A 24,719-nucleotide genomic window follows, 5' to 3' on the forward strand; every position below is an offset into this window, starting at 1 on the left:
ACATATTTAGAGCAACTCCAACAACTTTCCCATTTTTTTATTTTTCTTTATTTTAGGGAAAAATAAGTCTCTTTTGCTCTAATAGATTTCCTATAACTATTCCCACTAAATGGATAGTAATGAAAGAGAAAACAAAATGCCCTAAATTTACAACAACCTCTAAAATTTTAAGGAAGAATTATAGAGATTTTATAGATTGCTGTAAAATAGAGAATCTATTGAAGTGGGAGAAGAAAAATTATGAAAAGTTTTAACTTTTGTTTTCCTATAATATAAAAATTATAGAGAAGTTATTGGAGTTGCTCTTAAGCTTTGACTCAACTCTAAATTTTGTTAATTTTGACTAAGCCTGGTCCCGCCTGACCCTAATTCCTAAAATTTTGGGTAGGGTTGGCCTATGACCCCTAAGGTTGTGTTTATTCAATTTGATAAAATCCCTTGAGATTAGCCCAAGTGGTGAGGGAAGTTGAGAATTAGGATAAGGTTATGTTGAAAGATTCGATTCCTTTAGTGTAGTCAAATAATACGATAACAATTCGATGTAGATTCACATTTGTGGTGCGTTAATAATAACGTTTATTCTCAGAGGACGAGGTGGCGAAATTTGAAAATCTCTCTCCACACCAGCCACACATTTTAACCACAAGTTAAATTAACTCAACCATGGTTAAATTAACTCAACCAAATTGGTCAAAGTCGCCAGAGCGTAGTGGGTGCACCATGGCGCTGCCAACTGTGACGTTTGTTTCTCTCTTCATTCCCTCTCCCTCTCCCCCGTCAGAGGAATCACAAACCAACAAAGAATATTACTACGGACGTCACTCCCGATTATACCCTCCACAAATTGACAAACCAAGACCAGATCCCTGAAGCAAATGAAAATGGTCAATGAGGGTATTCATGTCATTTCGAAACAACCCCACACAAGCCAATGACATGTACGGCTCCTAAAGTTGAAACCTCAAAACCCAAATAACGTATACATTTCTGTCTCTCTCTCTCTCTCTTGAAAAACCCAAAATCCTTGTTTGTGTTTTGGACACTCACTTCTCACAGTGGGGAGGACCCAAAGCAATAGTCACTCACCATTTTCAAGTTTCTTCTCTACTCAATTCCCCTTGTTCATGCAAAACCCATTTCTCTCCCTCTGATTTCAGAGAGGTAAGAAGGTTAAAAATCAAAGCTTTTTTCGTTTCTTGGTAAATTCGTAGGGGTCAAATTTGCGTGAAAGAGCGGAATTTTTTGGTTTTGGAAAAAGCTCTTTGCTTTTGAGCAGAGCTCTCTCTCCGTTCAAAACCCAAGTTTTCTATATCGGTTTTAGGGGCTTAATCTAGGGTTTTGGAGTCAAACCCAGAGTACAATTTGGGAGAATTTTGGCTCTAACTTGTTTGCATTTTGTTATGGGGTGTTTGGTTTGCTGAGAAAGCTTACGACTTTTGAAAAGAAAAGGTCTTTCTCTGTAGATGGGTGTTTTTGTTTTGCTTTGTTGAGAGCTTAGGGTGGAATGTGGGTTTGTTTTGTGGTTTTGTACTTTTGTGTAGCCAAGGACTCTACATTTTCTTTTGCGTTTTGGGTTTCTTGTTAGGATTTCTGGTTTGAAGTAGCTGTTTAGCTATACACAAAAGCAAAGACCCATGTAGTTTTTCTTTCATTAGTTTCTTCTGCATGATTGTTTTGCATTTTGTAGCTGAGAAAAGTAGAGGAACATTTGGATTTGTGTTTATTTTGTGGCTGAGTTGTCCTGGCTTTCCTTTCTTCCCAATTTCTCATGAACCAAGCATACTGCATTGCTATTCTAACCGTTGTTTTTATTAATTTTTATTTTCCATAATTAGTTGTGTATTTATGGTCTCAGAGGTTGCTACCCCTCAGACTAATTTTTCTTGAAATATTATTACCTGCTTCTTCAAGAAGCTGTCTTTGGTACACTTGCATGTTGGTTTTCGTATAAAAGTTAAATCCTTCGTACATTAATCTCATTGTATCTGTATTTTATGGTGCAGAATCTAAAGAAAGGTTGAGAGAAATGGAGGAAGCGTCTTGTTCACCGGTTTTAGATGGGGAGTTGGTTGGAATTAAATTTGGTTTGGCAACTCATCATGAAATTGTGAGTAGAAATTCCGCCTTTTAATTCAGTGTGTATTGGAGGATTGTCCTGTATAGTCCATATTAGATGTAATAAAATCGGAGCCCATTTTAGATTGTAGTGTTTAAACTTATGTGTTTACTTTTTGTATATGGCAGTGTACAGCATCGATGATGGGATGCTCTATTAGCCATGCCAGTCAGCTTTCCAACCCGTTTCTTGGCCTTCCTCTCGAGTTTGGGAAGTGTGAATCTTGTGGCACTTCCGAACCTGGAAAGTGCGAAGGTGCATTACTCTCTTTTCTTACCCTTTTTATCTTTCATTAATTGATAGAATGCTAACAGGAAAGAAACAGATTATATATCCACCTAATGTTCTTGTAATGACAATGTGTGTTTTATGCTATTTTCAGGGCATTTTGGATATATCGACTTACCATTACCGATATATCATCCTAACCACGTCAGTGAGCTGAAGCGCTTGCTGGGTTTTTTGTGCCTGAAGTGCTTAAAAATGAAAAAGAACAAGGTATTACCTGATTGACCTCACCATTTGTAACAGTCTATGATAGATCTATGCATGCACAGCAGAGATCATATATGATTTATTAGCTTGTCATGGGATTTTTCTTCTATATTAACTGAGACAATGTGGCTGCTGGATGTTTTTGTTTTAGCCCAGGAAGAAAAGGTTTACATGAAGAAACAGTTGCATTTCATTCTATTTTTACTGTTATCTTCAAATCTTGTAAAGATGCTAAAGTATTACAAGTTTTATTTCCAACATGGAGGCCTTTGTAGTTTGTAGTCTGTACTTAAAAACTATGTTATTTCTATTATACGAAAAGTTCTGCTAGCAAGCCAACCATGAGTCTCACGTGTTTTATTGTTCCTTTGAACCTGTCATTCTGGAAAGATTGTTTTTCAAATGTTGCTCGATCGTCAGTTATTAAAATTCAGTAAACTATTTTCTGGGCTTCTGGCATGTTTTTAAGTAGCTGTTTCTTAGCCATAAAATTTCTGTAAATATTCTTTATGCTTGATTTGCTGGGTTGATACAATTCAGGTCCCAAGCAAGAGTGCTGGTTTGGCCGAAAGATTGTTATCTGTATGTTGTGAGGTAAGTTCTTTTCTTTACTACAAATTAGGTATGTTGTGCTTAACTGTCAGGTACTGTTCTTATTCTCTACTCACCTACTATTTTTGTGAACCAATATTTTTGAGCCTTGGGTACACAACTACTATTTTATGCTTCTAGTTAGGACTCTTTGATTCAACTAATGTCCCAACTGCCAGTATTTGTCTGGAGATTGAAGTTCTCATTACTTTAAGTTTCCAAAGAGTTTTATCTGAATGATACACATGGGATGAGCTTGCAAAAGGATAATACTTGAATACATGGAACGAGTTTCCCTCTTTTCTGATAAAATAAAGAACATTGCAATGGGTATCCATTTTATTGTTAGAGAGCTTTTATATATTGATGTGAAATTTAGCTCCTTAAAAACGAGGAATAAACAACCTTTGAGGACTTTAGAGGTGCAGAGGTTGTGCTACGGGCAGAGTGCTTATTTGGTATAATCCTTGGGTTTGTGCTTCAAATGGTTTTAGAGGTTTTAATGTATCTGCCATTTTATTAGATTGGAGATGCTGCCAGTTAATTCTAATATGTTTTCTTCTCTTTGCCCACTTAATGTATATCTGATCTTTGGTTAAAACAGAAACAAAAGTGTGGTTTATTTTGTAAAACCCCTAAAAAGTTTTTAAAAACAGGTAAACTGTGAATTACATTATAACATGTAGCAGAACATGATTTGTGTAATATCAAACAAATATTTCTTATATCATATGTCTTCATCTGTTGCTCCTGATGTCCTTCAGAGCATGTATCTTTGACTCTTTGGTTTAAAAAATTAAAACCAACAGTGAGGATTTATCTTCTATAAGTTTATTATTATCATTTTGACAGCCAATCAGCTTATAGTGTATTATTTTCCTTGGATGAGCTTTGCAGATGAATGCAAGTATCAGTGATTTCTATTATAGCAACTTTTGTATATAACAGAGGATGGAATTTAGTTTGCGGTTTTTGAGCTACTAAACTATTCTTATAAAAGCATCCTTTTTTTGTTTTTTTGTGCAATGTGTATTCTCTGTATGTTCTACGTACAAGTCATATGTTCTGTCCTTTTTTGTGCAGGATGCTTCACAAGTTTCTATCGCAGAGATTAAACCTACAGATGGGGCTTGCTCCTTGCAATTGAAACTACCTTCTAATAAAAAACCACCGCCTGGTTTTTGGAATTTCCTCGAAAGATATGGTTTTCGTTATGGTGATGGCGTGAAACGCACTTTGCTGCCTAGAGAGGTTAGGTTCTTGCTGCCTGCATGTTTTTTCCTTGATCATGTCACATTTTTGAAATTCAATGGAAATCTGCTCTCCAGTTACGGGGTTCAAGTCGTTGCGTCTAGTTCAGTTTAAATTCTTTGCTCTAGCAGTGGCAAAATGTGCTGTTTTATTCAAACCAGTGGTATGGTTTGTCTTATCTCCCCATCTCGGTTAAATCATTTGGATCATTAAAGTTCTTGCTCTTTTGTGGTTTTATTCAAATATATTGGGTCTTTATTTATTTTTTTCATTTTTATTATTTAATATGATCATTGCATCTTTTCTAGTTCTACGCACCTAGATGTCTTCACTAATCACAGCAATCTGATGAACTGAGTAACCTAGTCTTGGGTTCTTGTACACATGAACTATTTCAATAAACGATCAAGGGGGTCTTGTTTCTATCAGCTACCTGTGGTTTCAACTGGAATAGTTTATATTATTCATTTAAGAAGTCTGATGGTTAAACTAATTGGCTAGGTATATGGATTCTGACCAAATGAATGACAACATTCAATGATTCTGTTCAATGCTATTGTTCTTGGAAAGTAAAGATTTCTTGAGGGATTCAATGTTGCTGTCTTTGTTCATAAAACTTAAGTTTCTTCTCAGAACATCAAAAAAAAAAAAAAAAAAAAAAAAAATCCCACCGGTTAGATAGTCATGATTGCTAATCATACATTTCTTATAGAATGCATTTTATGGCACGCTAATACTTGTTATTCGTATTGATTATGACCACCAGGTGATGCAGATTCTCAAAAGAATCCCTGAAGACACCAGAAGAAAACTGGCTGCTAAAGGCTATAATCCTCAAGACGGATACATCTTGAATCATATACCTGTCCCTCCTAATTGCTTGTCTGTGCCTGAAATATCTGATGGTGTTACTGTTATGTCTGCGGTAAGTTGGTTGGCATGATAATAAACCTTAATCATTTCTGAGTGGAGTGCTTAAGAAAAAGGTTTTATACAATAAAGGGTCCATGATACACCTAACTAGCATTTGCATGTCCTTTTCCAGGATCCTTCAATATCAATGCTCAAAAAAGTTCTAAGGCAAGTTGAAATGATCACTAGTTCAAGGTCTGGTACAGCAAATTTTGAATCTGAAATTGTTGAGGCGAATGAGTTACAAGCAATTGTTGATCAGTATCTTCAAGTTAGGGGTACTGGAAAGGCATCCCGAGATATTGATGCAAGATTTGGAGTGACCAAGGAGCTCAATGATTCTTCAACAAAAGCATGGCTTGAAAAGATGAGGACATTGTTCATCAGAAAGGGTTCAGGTTTCTCTTCCCGCACAGTAATTACTGGGGATGCATATAGAAGGGTGAATGAAGTTGGTATCCCATATGAAATTGCTCAAAGAATAACATTCGAGGAGAAGGTCAATGTACATAATATTAGGCGTCTGCAAGAGCTGGTAGATAGCAAGTTATGCCTAACCTACAGCGATGGTTCATCAACTTACTCTTTAAGGGAAGGTTCAAAGGGGCACACATTTCTGAGGCCTGGTCAAGTGGTGCATAGGAGGATAATGGATGGGGATCTTGTTTTCGTAAATAGGCCTCCAACTACCCATAAACATTCGCTTCAAGCACTTCAAGTTTACGTCCATGATGACCATGTGGTCAAGATTAATCCTCTAATATGTGGACCACTAAGTGCTGACTTTGATGGAGACTGCATTCATTTGTTCTATCCCCAGTCACTTGCGGCAAAGGCAGAAGTTATGGAGCTTTTTTCAGTGGAGAAACAGCTGCTTAGTTCTCACAGTGGCAAGCCCAATTTGCAACTGGCCACCGATTCACTTTTGTCATTAAAAATGATGTTTAAGAAATATTTTTTCGACAAAGCAGCAGCGCAGCAATTGGCCATGTTTGTTTCATCTTCATTGCCACAACCAGCTTTATTGAAAGCTAATTCTGCAGTTCCATATTGGACTGCTTTGCAGATATTGCAGACTGCATTGCCCGCTCATTTTGAGTGCTCTGGAGACAGGCACTTGGTCAGTGCTAGTGAGGTCCTCAAACTTGATTGTAATACAAGTCTTATACCAGCTCTTATCAATGACATTGGTACCTCTATCTTCTTCGAGAAAAGTGCTGAAGATGTTCTCAATTTCTTTAATTCTATGCAGCCATTGCTGATGGAGAATTTATTTTCAGAAGGGTTTAGTGTAGGTTTGGAGGATTTTGCCATGTCTAGGGAGTCCATACAGGAGATTCGAAAGGGACTTAAAATCATTTCTCCTTTGCTGTATCATATGAGGACAACATATAATGAGCTTGTTGAGTTGCAACTGGAGAATCACATTCGAACGGTGAAACAACCAGTTTCGAATTTTATAACAAATTCATCGGCATTGGGTGATTTAATTGACTCTAAGAGTGATTCAGCCATGAACAAAGTAACTCAACAAGTTGGGTTCCTTGGCCGGCAACTTTATGACCAGGGGAAACTCTACTCAAAAACATTGGTTGAGGATGTGAGCTCTCTGTATCAGAGCAAGTATCCATCTGACATCGTGGATTATCCCTCTGCAGAATTCGGATTAGTTCATAGTGGTTTTGTTCACGGGTTGGATCCTGTTGAGGGAATGATTCATTCCATTGCTACAAGGGAAGTAATTGTTCGGTCCTCAAGAGGGTTGTCTGAACCTGGGACTCTATTCAAAAATCTAATGGCTACTCTCCGAGATGTTGTCATTTGCTATGATGGCACAGTGAGGAATGTGTGCAGTAATTCTATAATTCAGTTCGAGTATGGAGTAAAGAGCGGATCTAGTCCACAAAATTTGTTCCCTGCCGGTGAACCTGTGGGTGTGTTAGCTGCAACAGCAATGTCAAATCCAGCATACAAGGCAGTTCTTGATTCTACCCCAAGCAGCAACTCTTCATGGGATCTGATGAAGGTGGGTGGTTTTGGTTGATGAAAATGATAGCTACCGTTTTTTAAAACTTGAATTTTTGTCATCCTCCTTCGCCTTCTTTTTATTTTTTATTCTACTTTTCTTTTTTCTTGCACTCCATGCATCCGTGTTCATCATAATATTACGTATGCTTTCTTTTGTTTTCCTCAGGAAATACTGCTCTGCAAAGTCAGTTTCAAGAACGAGCTCATTGATCGTCGTGTAATCTTGTATCTGAATGACTGTGGTTGCGGAAGAAACTACTGCAGAGAACATGCGGCATATTTGGTCAAGAATCAGTTGAAAAAAGTCAGCCTTAAAGATACTGCAGTAGAGTTTATGATTGAGTATGCTCTGCCTCCTATATTTTGTCAGCATTTCGGTATATACTTACTAAATATGTGTATGCATATACAAATATTTCTCAGTCCTTTAGCCCATGTTGGTTAGTAAGCCTCCTATATTTTGTCAGCATTTCAGTATATACTTACTAAATATGTGTATGCATATACAAATATTTCTCACTCCCATGTTGGTTAGTAATGCCAGTTACCATTCTTGGCATTTTTGCTTTATTGTGGTCCTCTTACTTGTCTGACTATGCATCAGAATTGTCTTCCCGATGGTCTAGCATAAGACCCATCATGCTTGTATTGTGACTTATGAATTACAGTCCTGACTTTCCATAAGCCTTGACTTAAATGTGTGTCAATAATTCATGCAGATATCAAAATCAGCGAGCTGCGGGAAGCATGGAAATTGACTCTGGCCTTGTAGGTCATGTTCATTTGAATGAGGTTGACTGTGTTTTTGATTGTTATGAATTTTTGTTTAATTTATCCTTTACCAAGTTGCTGTTGCCTGGTTCTTTGGAGTAACAAGAGCTTTATTTAGCAGATGCTGTTACGGGAGTTAAATCTGGGAATGTATGAGATCCTTCAAAAATGCGAAGAAACTATCAATTCATTTCGGAGAAAGAAGGTTGGGAAGAAGATGAACATCGGTGACATTTTTAAAAGGACAGTTTTATCGTACAGGTTGGTTATTGTATGGCTCATATTTGGGTTTACCGTGTGGACTTGGTCATTTTCTTTTTATTTGGTTACCTATCTGAATGATGTTTTAATCTGTGAGACGACAGAGGTAAGATCAAACCTATTTAGGTTAACATAACATTTATAATTCTAGTGAGAAACGATGGGAACATTTTAAGCTGTCATTTTTTTTTTTTTTTTGGATTCATAATTATAATCAGAAGCTTCATTTAGAAATTACAAGAATAGAAAAGAGGAGTTGAATACACGATAATAGAAAAGGCACCACAACTACAAAGTTTACCCATAGTAATTGTAGGCAGATCATCCCTGTTGTTTCAATACCACTTAATGCTTCCTTTTGGTCTATTACTCTCACTAGCGCTGAATTTAGGATGCCTAGAGATTTATGAAGTTTCATTTCAAATGAAGATTAACATGTCCTCAACTCATCCAGAATGAGCTACATATGGCATAAGTGGAATACATCTAATCTACTTTCTTGGCAGTCTTTCCCTGTCGTGCTTGTAATTGCACTACTGCACATCAGAACTATTGATATTATGTATCATCCCTGTTGTTTCAATACCACTTAATGCTTCCTTTTGGTCTATTACTCTCACTAGCGCTGAATTTAGGATGCCTAGAGATTTATGAAGTTTCATTTCAAATGAAGATTAACATGTCCCCAACTCATCCAGAATGAGCTACATATGGCATACATGGAATACATCTAATCTACTTTCTTGGCAGTCTTTCCCCTGTCGTGCTTGTAATTGCACTACTGCACATCAGAACTATTGATATTATGTATTAAAGTGAAAACTCCATGATGATTTAGTCGTACTTGTTTGCAGTGACTGTTGTTCTTTTCATCAATCCTCTGCTGACAATAGATCTGGATCTCCTTGCTTGATGTTCTTCTACCAAGATTTTAATAATTCAGAGTTGGAGGCCATTTCACAAATCTTGGCTGACTTTATTTGCCCAGTTCTTCTAAAAACAGTAATTAAAGGTAACTTTTACAGTAATTGTGCAAAAAGTTGTAGAGTTTATGATTTAATTGCCATGCTTGCAGTGAATGTTGCTCTTTCATTTGTTTTTGCGACTCTCAAATGAAGTCACTGATTTTTCTGAGTTGGTGCCTGCAATTTGTATCCTCAACTTGCAGTGTGCATAAAGTGTAAAATAAAAACTCCCCCAAATCACTTGGTTTGTACAAGATTGAAGATTCAACTTTTGAGTTTGCATCTCATCAGCTTCATGTGTTTTTTTATTTTTTTTATTTATTTTGATAGAAATTCAGTGTTTCTAAAACTCTGCGTCAGGATTGGGTTTACGTCCAAAACCACTTTATTTTTTCATTGTAATTTTTTAGAGAGACTTTTCATTAAATAAAGTCATTTCGTATAAAACAATATTATCTTGATTTTATTCATAGGCATGGAATTTCTTTCAAATGGACAGGTGATCCTCGAATTTCGTCGGCGAACATAATTTGGATCAACTCAGAATCAACAACTTGGATAAGAAGCCCAAATAAATCTCTGAAGGGTGAATTGGCTTTGGATGTTGTTCTGGAGAAGTCGGTTGTTAAACAAAGTGGTGATGCATGGAGAATAGCCCTTGATTGTTGCCTTCCAGTGCTTCATGTGATTGACACCAGGCGTTCCATTCCATATGCCATCAAACAAGTGCAGGAATTGTTGGGGGTTTCTTGTGCTTTTGATCAAGCAGTTCAGGTACTATAATAAAGTTTATAACTTTTCTTATTTCTGATTTGTAGCCCTTTATCAGAAGTGATGTCCTGTGTAGGTAGTTGTTTATAATAGGGGTGACGAGAGGTGTCATATCATGTTTTGGTCATGTCCTCTCTCTCTCTCTCTCTAAATGACTTGACTTGACCAGAAGGTGTTTTTATTGACAATCATAGGTGACCGATAATATGTATGGCTTGGCACTATCTTGACATCTTCTTACTTGTTTTAAGTTCATATTGACACAGATATTGTATATATAAAACTTAGACTAGGATTTTCTTATACTTAGCTCCATCCATTCCTCCTTGCACTGTATTTAGAAATTGAAAAAAAAAAAAATGCACTCAGGCATTATACTAGAAAACCCAAGGAATCTTAACTCTGCAAGGAATATACAGAACCAGTCAAGTCCGGAAAATCAAATTCGGACATTTTCTTCTTACAATACCAGTTAATTAGTTTTGTCAAGATTGGTGTTTGACTCTAGATCAATTTTTGTTATTTCTGTATCAATTGGTAAATTCAGTCAAGTAATAGTCAACTCTGTCCTTTCACCTTCCAGGTGTTTGTTAGAGGGATTCTTATGACTGAATTTCCATGAGCTGTCCTTCCAGTGACTTTCTTTGCTTTACTTTATTATTTGCCTGAATATCTACCTTCCTCTGGGATGTAACCCTTATTATTAAGCTATACATCATATGAAAGTTAATTTAACTAACCCTATGAAATCTGAGATACCTATCCTACTCCTACTTATGGTTCAAACTTTAGTGACTTGCTAAGAGAAAACCCTATAGCTTTTGGTAAAGGTAGAAAGGCCAGAACACTTTGGGGTTGTGGGGTGCTAGCAGCAGTTTGGGTGGTCTGGATGGAAAGAAATAAAAGATTATTTGAAAACTATGGAGGGGTGGAGAAGGAAGACCTGTGGGAGAGAGTCAAGTTCTGGGCATCCTTATGGGTTTCTATTTCTAAGGAATTCAAGGATTATAATCTTTCTTTCATTATTCTTAACTGGCAAGCAGCTGTAGTATAATCCCTGAAGCCTTGATTAGTATTATTAGACGAGATGCTAGGACTATAGCCCTAGCTGCCCTCTTTAGATCTTTAAAGCAAGCTCCTTGTCCGTCTCCCTGTAACTCGTTTTTGCTTTTTCAATAAAAAGCTGTTTCTTCTCAAAAAAAGAAAAAAGAAAAAGAGAGAAACTTTTATCGACTCTTTCGAGGACTTACATTTTGTGATTGATAATGCAGCGCCTCGCGACAGCTGTTGCAATGGTGGCTAAAGGTGTTCTCAAAGAGCATCTTATTCTCTTGGCAAACAGTATGACATGCGCTGGAAATTTCGTTGGTTTCAATCCTGGTGGTTATAAAGCACTATCTCGCGCATTGAATATACAAGTACCCTTTACAGAAGCAACATTGTTTGTAAGTAATTGGACTTTCTCGTCTAATTTTGAAGGAAAAATTGGTTATAGTTCCCGATTAAATGAAATACAATTGCAACTAAATTTTGCTTTCATTATGCGGTTGTAGACACCAAAAAAGTGTTTTGAGAGAGCAGCTGAAAAGTGTCATATGGATTCTTTGTCGAGCATAGTTGCATCATGTTCCTGGGGTAAACATGTAGCTGTTGGTACTGGCTCCAGATTCGAAATCCTCTGGGACACAAGAGAGGTATTTCATGCTTGTTAGTTCAATTATCTAAGAGTTGTTCCCAGTATTCAATTTAGTCATACTTTCTGTTGGAGTGGCCCACACATTTAAATATAAATTGTTTTTCCAGGGAGGTTTGAACGAAGAGGGTGGGATAGATGTTTTCAACTTTCTACATATGGTGAATGCTGCAAATGGAGAAGAATCAACTACTGCAGCTTTGGGAGCAGAAATTGATGATCTTGTGCCGGAATATGAAAATGGAGATGTGTCCTTGTCACCAGAACATAACTGTACTTCTGATAAGCCAGTGTTTGAAGATATTGTTGAATTCCCGGATAGTTTCGAAAATGTTCCTGGAAAATCAAGCTGGGATTCATCTCTCAACACCGCTTCTTCTGGTGGGAAAGACTGGGGGGCAGTTAAAGTTGGAAGACAAGATAGCATTTCAGCAGAAACCCAAGTGGATAGCACATCTGCATGGGGGGCCAAGGCTAATACAGAAGATGCCCCATCTGCATGGGGAACAGCCAAGACTGCTACTAAAGAAGATGCCCCATCTGCATGGGGGACCAAGACTCGTACAGAAGATGCATGGGGGGCCAAGGCTAGTACAGAAGATGCCCCATCTGCATGGGGAACAGCCAAGACTGCTACTAAAGAAGATGCCCCATCTGCATGGGGGACCAAGACTCGTACAGAAGATGCCCCATCTGCATGGGGGACCAAGACTAGTACAGAAGATGCCCCATCTGCATGGGGAACAGCCAAGACTGCTACATCTCCATGGGAGACCAACACTGGTAGAGAAGATTCCACATCGGGCTGGGGGACAAGTACTGCCAGAGAAGATGCCACGACGGCATGGGGGAAAAGCAATGAAAAGAAACATGTTGAGGATTCCAAGGCTAGAGAAGATGCCACATCTTGCTGGGGGACAGAAAATCCACAATCTACATGGAGGACAGAAAGCGAGAATGGTTGGTCTGGTGGTGGGGTGAGTAAAGCTGAATCAACAGATGTCCAGTCCAAGAAAGCACAAGAAGATTCTACATCCAATGGTTGGAATGCCTTTTCTGCTGGGCCAACAAAACCCCAAAAGGAGAATGCTGGGTCTGGATGGTGCATGAAAGGTTTTGAGAAGAAAGATGGTAATGAGTTGGAACAAGATAAGTCTACTGCCTGTCATTCTTGGGGGCAGCAAAAGCCCGCTGGTACTTCAGAAGGTGCTTGGGGTCAGGAAAAGCCTGCCGATACTTCTCAGGGCAGTTGGGGACGGCAAAAGTCTCCTGAGATATCTAAAGGCGCTTGGGGGGAGCAAAACCCTGCTGATGCTAATTCTCATGGCAGTTGGGGACGGCAAAAGTCTCCTGATATTTCTGAAGGCGCATGGGGGCAGCAAAAGCCTGATACAACTTCTCACGGCTCTTGGGGACAGCAAAAGACTCCTGAAATGTCTCAGGTGATGATAAATAACCATTGATATTTAGAATGCTTTTAGGAATGTTTTATGTTCCAGAATGATCGATACCAATTTGTGAATTGGCCTATTATTAGCAACGTATTGAGCATCTTCAATTGCATCAGAAAAGTGTGAAGTTGGATGCAATCGATGATGACTGCGTTTAGTTAAGTATTACTAGTTTGCAAACACATGCTCTATGTATAAAGAAAATTTTCTCGATTAGAAAAAAAAATTATTAAAAAAAATGCTAGGAAGTTATATGATAATGGGTGGTTTATATGCAGATAATAACCCACTCTCAACAGGAAATGGGTAGTTTGGTTAATTTAGGGAAGGTGGCTTATATTTCTCTCTTAATTTTGATTTTTGATCTTTTGATTTAGCATATTGCTCCTTCAACATATGATTTAAGGACTATTAGGTCTTTTGACACCACTTTGGCTGACAAAGTGGATTCTGTTTAATACAGTACTAGAAATGTGTCTGCATTTCTCGCCGGTAATATTGAGGTTGATGAAAAATGGGTTGACTAAAGATTATAAACCTCCTAATCACATGTGCTCTTCTTTCTCCCTGTTCTAATCTCAATGCTCTATCTGTTATTCTCTCTGTCTCTTCTTAATTCTCACCTTTCTCCCTGTTTTCTTCCCAATCCTCTATCTGTTCTTTCTTTTCTACATCCTAATTCACTGATCACCAGCTCTTACATCATCAGGGCACTTGGGGAAGGCAAAAGTCTCCTGATATTTCTCAAGGCACATGGGGGCAACAGAAGCCTTCTGATACTTCTCAACCTGCAACTGTGAATCAATGGGATTCTCCAAGTGCAGGAGATGGAAGTGCCGGTGAAAGACAGCAACAATGGGGTCATAATGGAGATGCGAACAAGAAAAGACGTTTTGAAGGTGGCAGGAGTTGGGGTCCAAATGCTGGGGAGTGGAAGAGTAAGAACAGTCGCCCTGCTAATGCTGATTCTAGTGTGGCTGCACTATATACCGCAACGAGACAAAGATTGGATATTTTCACTTCTGAGGAGCAACATGTTCTTTCCCATATTGAGCCGATTATGCTGTCTATTCGAAGAATAATGCATCAATCTGGGTATGTTTTCTATTCATATGCATACTTTTTGTGCTTTCATTGTACCTCTTATCACTTTTCTTGCAAATATAATAGTTAGGATGGAAAAAGGAAATTGAATACAGGAAGATTCCAAACAGTTTCTTATTCTTGAAGAAATGATTTGGACTATCTACTTACTTCAAGGGAAAAGTTGGGTAGGTTTCGGACTATTTATAAGATGTAGTGATATTTTAAGCATCACCATGGCTTTGGTCTCTCTTCTGAATTGCCTGATTGTCCATTCCGGATCTTATTTAATTGTAGGAAGCCACTGTACCATGGTTCTCACAATTGTTGTGTGTGTTGGGGGGGGTGGGCTTATATTCTGTATTCTGCATTGTCGGACTTTACAGTTTACTTTATCTTAAATGTGGACCCCGAAGCTGTTGTATCATTGCTGTTCTGATTGTAGTATCATTGTTCGCATTTGTTCTGTGTTGTACATTATATGACGCGGTAGAGTCACATGCATTGCTTTTTCTTTCTCCTTTTATTGTATAGTTGACTAACTTTTTACATTTTATTATACACACACACACACACACACACTTTTTTTTTTTTTGGTGGGGGTTACTTAGAGGTTGAGGTTGTATCCCACTGTTACTGATATGTATGTGTGAACCATGAAGTCTGTTGCACTTTACTTACACTCAGATAATTAAAAGAAGTAAACAAAAGCAGAAGGAAGAATACTACAGATTAATAAATTTGACGTTTTACAAATGAGTTTCCTGTGGAGATATTCTTGAGGATATCAGTATATGATTTCCTCACCAATCTCCATACTAAAAAAATTGTCAAATTTAGGAACATTGTCTCACTGCATTTGTAACATCTAGATTCTTCTACCGCATGATTTTTTTTTTTCTCTCTGCTTGGCTTTTTCTGCTATAATTGTTTGCATGGTGTTCGATTGTCTTCTTATTTTCTTAATTTCTTGTTTTTTGTCTCCTTTTATCCAGCTACAACGATGGAGATCGGTTGTCAGATGAGGATCAATCATACATACTTGAAAATGTGTTCACACACCACCCAGATAAAGATGTTAAGATGGGTTCTGGAATTGACTATTTTACAGTAAGATTGTTTACTCTGTTCTTGCCATACTTTTCTTAGAACTATATTTATGTTCTTGTTTAGATTCACAAATTGTGACTGATAATTTTATTTCTACTCTTCATTTTACTTGTTATTGAACCAAAACATCATGACTCCTCATTTTACTATATTTTTGTTCTTGTTTAGAGTCGCAAATTTTGACTGATGATTTTTTCTTTAGTCATTATTTTACTTGTTATTGAAGCAAAACATCATCACAACATATCCTGGGTTTTGATGAAATTCAAACTTTCATGTGTATGATTGTGTGCCTATATCTGTTCTGCTGCAAGCCCTCAAATTGAATTCCTAAATATGGCTTTTAAATGCTACTAAACTCAATGGAATATCAGAGTGAAGGCCGTTCAGGTGGAGGAGCAGCTCTTCACTGATGACCACTGTTTGTTATTTTAAAGAAATATCCACTTGTCGGTTACTATTTCATAAAATGGCCACTGTTGGTTACTTTTTAAGGAATCATTCTCTTAAGCAGCTGCCACTAGTTCTATGTTTAGTTTTGTTCTTTTTTATTCTTGTTTGTTTCTGAATGAGTTTTGCTTTTAAATGCCAGGTTGATAGGCATGGAAGTTTTCAAGAAAGCCGATGCCTTTTCGTCATATCAACTGATGGTCGCAAGGAGGACTTTTCCTACAGAAAATGCCTGCAAAATATGATAAAGGGAAAGTATCCTGAGCTAGCTGAAGCATTCAATGACAAGTACTTCAGCAAACCTCGGCGGAATCCCATGTTCGGTCAGACCCCTCCAGAGAGAACTGGGAATGAGGAGACACAGTAGGCCATTGTCTCCTTGGTGGGCATGCCTTTTTTGAGATTTTCTCTGATGTAATTAGGTTCAAACAGTGATCTACCTTTTTGATTTGTAAATATTAGGCAGTTGGTATCAGCTCCCGACAAAATCAGTTTCATTGTCTCTATCAGAGCATTTTTGTTGTTGGTAGCTAGTATCCCCATGTAGCTGAACCCTAAATATGGAGAAGCAAGATGCTCATTTATCTTGCACTTACAAATCAATTAGAGAGGAAGTCTGATCGATATTGTCCAATCCAGCGTCTGCCTATTCTCTAAATAAGTTTCAGAATTAAAGTTTTGCTGTTAATCTAATTATGTTCAATTATGTTTTTGTCCAGTTACACTCTCCTTCAACTAATGATTTGTTTTTTGGGTTGACAGCTCCCGACTTACCTTCTATTGAACTGATAAATCTTGCTGACTCCGTTAAATAAACTTTGATTTTCTGTTTCCATTTGGTTAAGATCTTGAGGAATGTATGAAGCATATCCCTGACTCTGCCCCAGGCAATGCTACATTTCGATTATTTGGAACGCTAACCCAGGCAATGCTACATTTCGATTGTTAAGTACATGGAAGAAAATTCTTCTCAAGGCTACCTGTTATGTGCTTCAGGTGTGCTTGCAAGTCGTAAGTCATGGCTCTCCCTCATCCACACTCCCTGCTCCTTTTAGTATTTCAGAGAAACTTCTGCAGCAACACAACTGGAACTTATTTAGAGACTACTAATGAGCAGGTGTTGGCTGTTGGTTTTCTGCCTGCGATGGTCTATAAATGTATACAGAACTTAGGGCTTCAAGAAGGAAGGAGAGTCGGAAAATAACGGTGAAAATAAAGTAAAGACCAGCAATCAATCCAGTTCTATCTGATCACAAGACTACTAGGCTAGTAGGCTCATCACAATTTACTACATTATATCTTGTATGAATTGATGCAAGGGCCATAGCACTAACAAAGTGCTAGTAGTAATGACAGAGCAAGGCTCATATAGCAAGGTACTACTACGCAGCACACTAGGCGAGTATGACGAAACAAATTTTCAAAAGAGCAAAGCAAGCGGTGTAAGAGGGTGCAAGAGGTACAGTTAGATTGCAACTGTTTAAGAGTGGCAACAATGGCATACCTTATATAACTGAAACGAAAGTTAAGTCACCCAAAAGATTCATCCATATATAAAGATAAAGTATCCAAACTTAATAACAGCATCTATTATTCGGACATACTAGAAATTACATCCGTACAGCACCAAGAAACATAGACTGAAAAAATAGCATACGCTGGTAACAGAAGTGCCACATTTACCATGACAAATGACTATGAATTTAAGCAAAACAAACGCTGGAATAAAGCCTCCATTTCACCGCAACCTCCTCGCTTCCCTTTCAGACTCGAGCAAGGTAAGAACATCTCCCTCCCTCACTGGTCCTTTGACATTCCTCATGATATGCCGGTTCTGATCGTCCAGAAACTTGACTTTAACCTGAGTCACCTGTCCTCGGGATCCAGTCCGACCCATAACTTTCACGACAACAGCATGCTTCACTGAGGATTCCATCTTTATCAAAAGATAAAATGGAAAAATTAGGGAAAAAAAATCCCATCTGATCTATAGTACAAGTGTAAGATCATATTTACGTGCAAACCACATATGCAGGTGAAAAGAAAGCAACAACATCCAAGAATATCCCCATTGATAAATAAACAGGCAACCCATACCAGTAATTACTACCCTAGCAATAGAACAACAATTAAAACCCGAAAGCAGCACTTAAAACTCGACAGAATTTTCATGAAATCATGAAACCTGTCAAAAATATCACAATCCAACATGCATCTGAATGAAAGAATAATCATGCGTAAACTCATTATTAGAAGTGAAAACTCAGCCATATAGTCATGAAAAACAAAATTGACGAAATATAAACTTAATTTAAGTCCTGAAAAAGCACTAATATTATACCAATCCTACACTTGAAAAGAGAATTTGGGAATAAGAAAGGTGCCTCCGATCGACGAAACTGTAATGCACCGACAAAGGTGAGAGGTTTCTGTGTGCGGCAGATCGAATGAATCAAAACAACAAGGAGGAAGTGATCATACGTAGTAGCGTTACTATATGTACACATATATGAAATTACCGAACGATCCATAGCCGTAAATTAACCTCCATGGGTAAACGAAGGAAAACAGTAACGAAACACCTTCACATACCGAAAGTCGGGCGAATTAGTTTCAAACTTTTTATCTATTTCTTTTTTTCCGAACATATCTTCAATGCATAAAATTGTGTTAGTCATTTCAAAAAAGAGTGTTAGCAGTATTGTAAAACTTTATACCTCATACTGCTGATTTGTTTTGAGGATTGTGAGTTTGAGACTCGAGTAGTTCTAGTTGAAGTTGTTCTATTGAGATTTTCGAATTTTCTCACTTGACTTTATTTTTTTGGATAAAATTAAAAATGTATTTTACTTTCCACAAAACTGAAATTTAAATTTTTCTCACATGACCTCAACCTATTGATTCGATCTCCCCGGGCATTTCTTCTTCTTTTCTCTTCCCCTCGCTGGTTGGAAATGTCCCTCAGAAATGTCATAGAAATAACCAAATTGTCGGCTAAACTGATGTGGACTGGAATGACTCATCGGTTATCCTGCCTTAGAGAAAGGTACTCGGATCGAAGGCTGATGAGATATATCAAATCTAAATGGGAGAGGTCACCGCGGTTGATAACCACTCTGTTCTCTGAAAATACCCTGGCAAATGCACCCATCCTCACATTATCACATGCGGTAAACAAAGAAAGAGCCTGTGAGTCTCCAAAATGCTTAGATGAAAATTCTCCGGAGAAGCGAACCATACGGGGCCTTAGGTATTTGGGAAGTGGAGATTGAAAGTGGGTGCTGAATTACTCTGCTAGCCATGCATATATATAATGAAAAGGAAAAGCAGCCGAGTAATTACCTGGATAGCTGGAAACAGAAATCTTGTTCAAACCCTGATAGATGCTGGCCAGTACTGGTACCTCTAGGCAAAACTGTACACCCTATGACATTTTGTTGGCAACTTTGGATACTCCCAGAAGAATCAAACTGATGTTGTCTCTGGGTAAAACAAACAGGCACAACCAACAAGCAAGAAAGGCAGCCAAATAGGTGGGCTTTATATCTTCACCTTCCATGCCTAAGTCATCAAATATTGCAAGGTTTGCAGAAGTTCGTTGTTGGATCTCATGGATCTTGCCATATGGATTAAACGCATTCGGGGGCGGATCTCTTTTGTTCCTGTTGCTTTTGTTCGGAGGCCTCTTATAGCGCAAAGCTCCTCTATACCAATATCGTATCCATGAGGTTATCTTCACTTTCTGCCCTTGACCTTCCTTGCAAAGCTTATGGTAGGCGAGAAACAAATAGCGGCAGCTCTGTTGACTCCCTTTGCTTGTTGCAGAAAACTCTTCGGCAGCGGGAACCACCTCATCATAAAACAGTCCAACAATGGGCAAACCTTCGAGTTGGTCCAAATCCCAGAGGGAGATGGACATTTCTCCGCTAGAGGTGTGGATAGTATTCGTCCTGGGGCACCAATACACGCAGAAAGCCCGTATGACAGGTGCAACAAGGTCATAGCTAAATAGTGAGGCAAATATCGCTCGATAGAGACCGGCCTCCCGGGTAAGCTTGCCATTCCTGCTTAAGATATCTTCTACCCATTCCTAGTAGAACTCTGTGTAAGAAACCCCCCCCATTTGCTCAAAATGCACTGCTCCATTGCACTGAATCGTTGCATATACGATCGCTGAGAAGCTTGAATGGGGTCTGAGGAGTGTTTTGATCATGATGCGAAGACTTCAGCAACAGTACATGCGAGTTTTGTTGTCTGCCAGATCTCGGTTGTCGAAACATAGCTAGTTGGTGAGGTACCACATGAGTCCACTGGAGGATGTGAGCTGAAGGGTCATAAGGAGGGACATCGATTGCTTGAGGCCCAGTCAGCAATGGATACACCTACAGAGTAGTGCCATCACTTTGGGTGTCCTCCGGATCCTCGAGGATGGTGACTATCCCTTTCTTGAAGCACTTGAAGAAAGCCATGGGCCCACAAAAGGATGGGAATCGCGATTGCAAGTGCCTGACGATGTACGCAAAGCCTAACCGCTTTTAGTGGACCTACCACTCATAAAAGTGGAGGAATCCAAGCACTTAGGACGTTCGCGTTATTCTCTTCGTGAACCACAAAATACATAAAGTCTAACCGCTTTTAGTGGATCCTACCACGAGTAAAGGTGGAGGAATCCAAGCGCTTAGGACGTTCACGTTCTTCTCCTTGACGTCGACAAACACTTAAAGCCTAACTGCTTTGAGTAGATTTTCCCACGATCAAGAGGTGGAAAAATCCAAGCACTTAGGTCGTCCGCGTTATTCAATTATCACCAAAGTCCTGAGAAAGAAATAGAAAATGTTTTAAATATCTTTCAGAATACATGTAAGGTGCGGAAAAAAAAAAAAGAAGAAAAAAAGCGAAAAAAAAACACACACCAAGCATATACACTAATTCTTGGAAGAATAATGTATTTTGACGGGGAGATAAATTGAGCAACGTGCTCAAGTTCGGTCACCAGTAGACAGCATCACAGTGCACAGGATATTGACCATAGCTTGATGTCCATTGAATTGGAAATTTGGAATAGTCTCAACTTGTGGCTGTCCATTGAAAAAAAAAAAAAAAAAAAAAACATCATACGCTTGGACAGCACGTGCATATCTGTGTGTGTATATATATAAAAAGGACGAATCATGGAATTATGTCAGAGGGTACGTGGATGTGTGTGTGTATATATATATATATATAAATAAAAAGGATGAATCAATGGAATTATGTCAGAAAGGCACATGCAATCATGGATGAGTCCCAAAGCTTTACCGGCAAAAAAAAAAGTGACGTCACGAGACAAGAAGTGGAGGGGACTTGTGAACAAGTATGATTAATTAATGATGAATGAGTCAACCATTGGTTGTTACCGAAAAGAAAATAAATGATCATGCTGGCTGCACATACATGTATGTAATCATAATTATATATATGTTCATATGTCAGAGGATGGAAAGGGTTGCAAAAAAAAAAAAAAAAAAAAAAAAAAAGAACCTGTGTATACCCTGTTGGAAAGGGGGGCAGCCAAGAGGCGTAGAGCAGACACTCTTCTGAATAAGTGCAGCAGTCGCTTTCATTCGGTCTTTTCCATTACTGTCCGTATAAAAGAAGCAACAGTTGGTGATGAGGAGCTAATTAAATGCGGCAAACTTAATCTCGTTGATTTGGCAGGATCGAGAGACGTCCCTTGGTCTCTTGCGACCAGAAAAATATGGAGGGAATCAAAATTCCTGCTATATGTAGCACCAATTTGTGTAATGATTAAAATTTTATGGGTGAATATCTTACATAAAAAAATTAAGAAGTGATTCCATGAATATTTATGTTATGGGTTTTCATTACTATTTGAAATCCGTAATATATTTATTAAATTAAATCACGATGTTTTTGTGGAATCTCTACAATTTTGGAATTCTACAAGCTAGCTCCGTTAGAGCAAAGCATTGCGACAAGCTAATATGGAAAAGCCGTCAAAGTCAAGGCAACTAAAAAAAAAAAGTCAAATTCAAAACTTCAAGTCACACCTTCAATACATGATAATATGTTTACGGCGCACCTTGAAGTGGGGGCATTTGTAGACACCAAAAATTTAATGAAAATAAAATTCATTAAATAATTCGGTCAACACTTGAAATTATGACCGAATAAACACAGTCGGCATGTAGGTCCTACAAAATGTGCATGTGGCTTGTGAGTAAGCAAAATCACACAGATTCAGAGAACAACACTTGGCGACACATGAAAGGCCCGACAACAATAAATGAATTTTTTCCGGCTAAATCAATTGATATTAAAGCGGATAAATCAAATTAAATCAATTGATTTCGAGTAAAATCAATATTAAATTTCGTCTACTGATTAGATGTCAATTTATTTAAATTAATAATCAAGATGAAAATCAGCCATCAAATTAATTAGCTAATTCTTTAATAGTCGTGATTGAATCAGTTAATTAAAGCTGATTGATTTGATTATGCTATTAATGAAATACAATTAAAATTAGTCATCAAATTAATTGACAAAATTCCTTAATGGTCGTGATTATATCAATTAATTAAGATTGATTGATTCAATTATGCGATTGAGGAAATGTAATTAATTATGTGTTATCAAGGCATTCCAAATTGAGAGAGACGCTGACACTATAAATAACCCTTCTCAAATCAAGAGAAGGACTTGAGCCGAAAAAAAGAGAGAGAAGAAAACACTCTCAAAATTTCAGAAGCCTCCCAAGCTCGTGAAGAACCATCAAGCTGCAAAATAGCCGGTTCCTCACCAACCTCAAGCCAAAACGTTAGTCACGTGTCAACTCTCGTGACTATTGTACGACTCAAGATCAAGCGTCAAGCCCTTGAGTGAAATTCGTCATCGGAGATAAAATCAGAGGATTACCAAAGATTGTAACCTGCACTTAAATTTTTAATAAAATTATTATTTTTTGTACACGTGCCTGCATTTAGTTTGTTTTCAGATTCCCGTGTTTACACCTCGACGACCTCTTTCACTTTCTAGCTCATTTTTAGTGTCAATATTTCTAACATTTTGGTAATATATATATATTACTCTATTTATTTGTTAAATGAATGAAAATGTCGTGATCGAAATACCAGTCCAACAGTGCTCATAAGAAAGAAGAAGAACGTATTACAGTAGAAGTTTAATAAATTAATACGTGATAAATTTATAATCGCGCTTAAATAATAAAATCTTTTGGGTCTAGAGTTAGATCAATGTACTAAATTAATATTCTCATTACATAAGATATTAATTCTTTTTCGGAATTTTTTTATTTTTCTATTTTTTGTCAGAGGAAACTTGTATTCAAAACAACCAACATTAAGCAAGAACAAAACAGGACGAGGGAGGGGCAATTATTATTGTACTAAGAAAGGCGAAGTAGGCGCGGGGCCAAAATCAAACAAAAAGATGTGAGTAAAGATGGAAGCAGGATTATTAATCTAGTCTCTAGGACCCTTCCTTCTACGAGCGAAAGAGGCAAAAAAAAAAAAAAAAAAAAAATCTGCTGCCTCATTTGAGTTTCTGCTGGTCCAACCCCAACTTCAGTGTGGCAAAGCAATTGTGAGATCTCGAAGATGACGGATAAGTGGCAAAACGCATATATGTGTAATAGATTAGACATAAATTACATAAGCTTCATTGAATATATAAATTATGATTTGATTAAAATGACATAAACATTTATGAGACATATTAATGGGAAAAGCTAGCTCATATTAAAATATGAATTAATAATCTATTTAATTTATTTGTTGTGCCTCCTTGTGGTAAAAGTAACGGGGAAAAGCTCCTGCATGCACGTGGTGTGGAAATTTACGTTGTGATGTTGAAAGAAGTAATGTTCTTCTTGAGGATGGCTGTGAGAAATTATTGTGACTTATGGGTCAAGTTTACTTACATGTGATTGATTTGGCTTTTACTTCCAAGGACTATATGGTTTACAATCAGTATCTTCTTGGTGTCAATTTGATGGCGGTATGCCCTTGCACTGTTTTGATGAAGTTAATGTGATTATTCTTACGTTTGTCAATGAGGATTTATCGTGGCTCTCGGAAATTGGTCTCGCTATGTAGCCTGAGTGGAAGGGCGATTCAAGTGGTTCGTGGTTGGACCTTATTGACTTATGATGATTATTTTTAACAAGCTACTGGGAACCAATATTTATTTTAGCCTTCTAAGATTTTGTGTGGTGCTCCTAATTTTAGGCCTCATCAAAAAGTACGCGGATCAAGTGGGCTGATGGAGGCCTGTCAGCCAGCAGGGCCAAAAACCCGGCCTGGCCCGTAAAAGCCCGTAAACTATTATATACATATATGTGTGTGTTTACAAATATATATATATATATATATATATATATATATATATATTGTTCAAGTAAACCCTAATTTGTGTTTGGCCCAAAATCTAGATTACTTGACATAGTGGTAATAGGGTTAAATTAGAAGGATCTAGATTCCTATTCAATGTACGATTACTTACATGATTGAGATTCTATGCATTGTAATCCTCTATATAAAGAGGCCCCTATTATCAATGAGAATACACAGCTAATTTCTCTCAATTTCTGATTCCCTAAAACACGTTATCAGCACGAAGCCCTAACCCTGAAACCTTAAATTTGTAGCCTTCAAATCCCAGGAACCACCGCCCCCCCACCTTGAAGCTTTCACCTCCAGGAGCCCAGAACGGCGGCGCTGCCCCCAAAACCGGCCTGAATCGACCTGAAC

General features: G+C 37.9%; 2 protein-coding genes across 5 annotated transcripts; one reads left to right on the top strand and one right to left on the bottom strand.

The window, feature by feature from the left end:
- The first annotated feature begins 980 nt into the window (after positions 1–980).
- Positions 981–16,666, top strand: LOC112191976 (DNA-directed RNA polymerase V subunit 1). The gene is made up of 19 exons (XM_040507872.1): positions 981–1,161; positions 2,004–2,107; positions 2,245–2,371; positions 2,499–2,614; positions 3,152–3,205; positions 4,286–4,453; positions 5,220–5,378; positions 5,499–7,391; positions 7,560–7,735; positions 8,113–8,185; positions 8,286–8,425; positions 9,280–9,437; positions 9,890–10,164; positions 11,433–11,606; positions 11,715–11,855; positions 11,965–13,296; positions 14,015–14,400; positions 15,384–15,498; positions 16,091–16,666. The coding sequence occupies exons 2-19, from the start codon at positions 2,027–2,029 to the stop codon at positions 16,313–16,315; spliced, it is 5,793 nt and encodes a 1,930-aa protein (XP_040363806.1). The 5' UTR covers positions 981–1,161; positions 2,004–2,026; the 3' UTR covers positions 16,316–16,666.
- Positions 16,667–17,444: 778 nt separating this feature from the next.
- Positions 17,445–18,608, bottom strand: LOC112182660 (40S ribosomal protein S28). 4 transcript variants are annotated; one of them, XM_040513117.1, is made up of 2 exons: positions 18,541–18,608; positions 17,445–17,884 (listed from the first exon to the last, which is right to left on the bottom strand). In XM_040513117.1, exon 2 carries the CDS (start codon positions 17,882–17,884, stop codon positions 17,687–17,689), a length of 198 nt encoding a protein of 65 aa, XP_040369051.1. In that variant the 5' UTR covers positions 18,541–18,608; the 3' UTR covers positions 17,445–17,686. The 4 variants fall into 4 exon arrangements, with proteins under 4 accessions (XP_040369051.1, XP_024176945.1, XP_024176946.1 ...); XM_024321177.2 differs by lacking the exon at positions 18,541–18,608 and adding an exon at positions 18,290–18,435; XM_024321178.2 differs by lacking the exon at positions 18,541–18,608 and adding an exon at positions 18,299–18,422.
- Positions 18,609–24,719: the final 6,111 nt, after the last annotated feature.

The sequence above is a fragment of the Rosa chinensis genome, chromosome 1, assembly GCF_002994745.2.
Source record: "Rosa chinensis cultivar Old Blush chromosome 1, RchiOBHm-V2, whole genome shotgun sequence".
NCBI lineage: Eukaryota > Viridiplantae > Streptophyta > Magnoliopsida > Rosales > Rosaceae > Rosa > Rosa chinensis.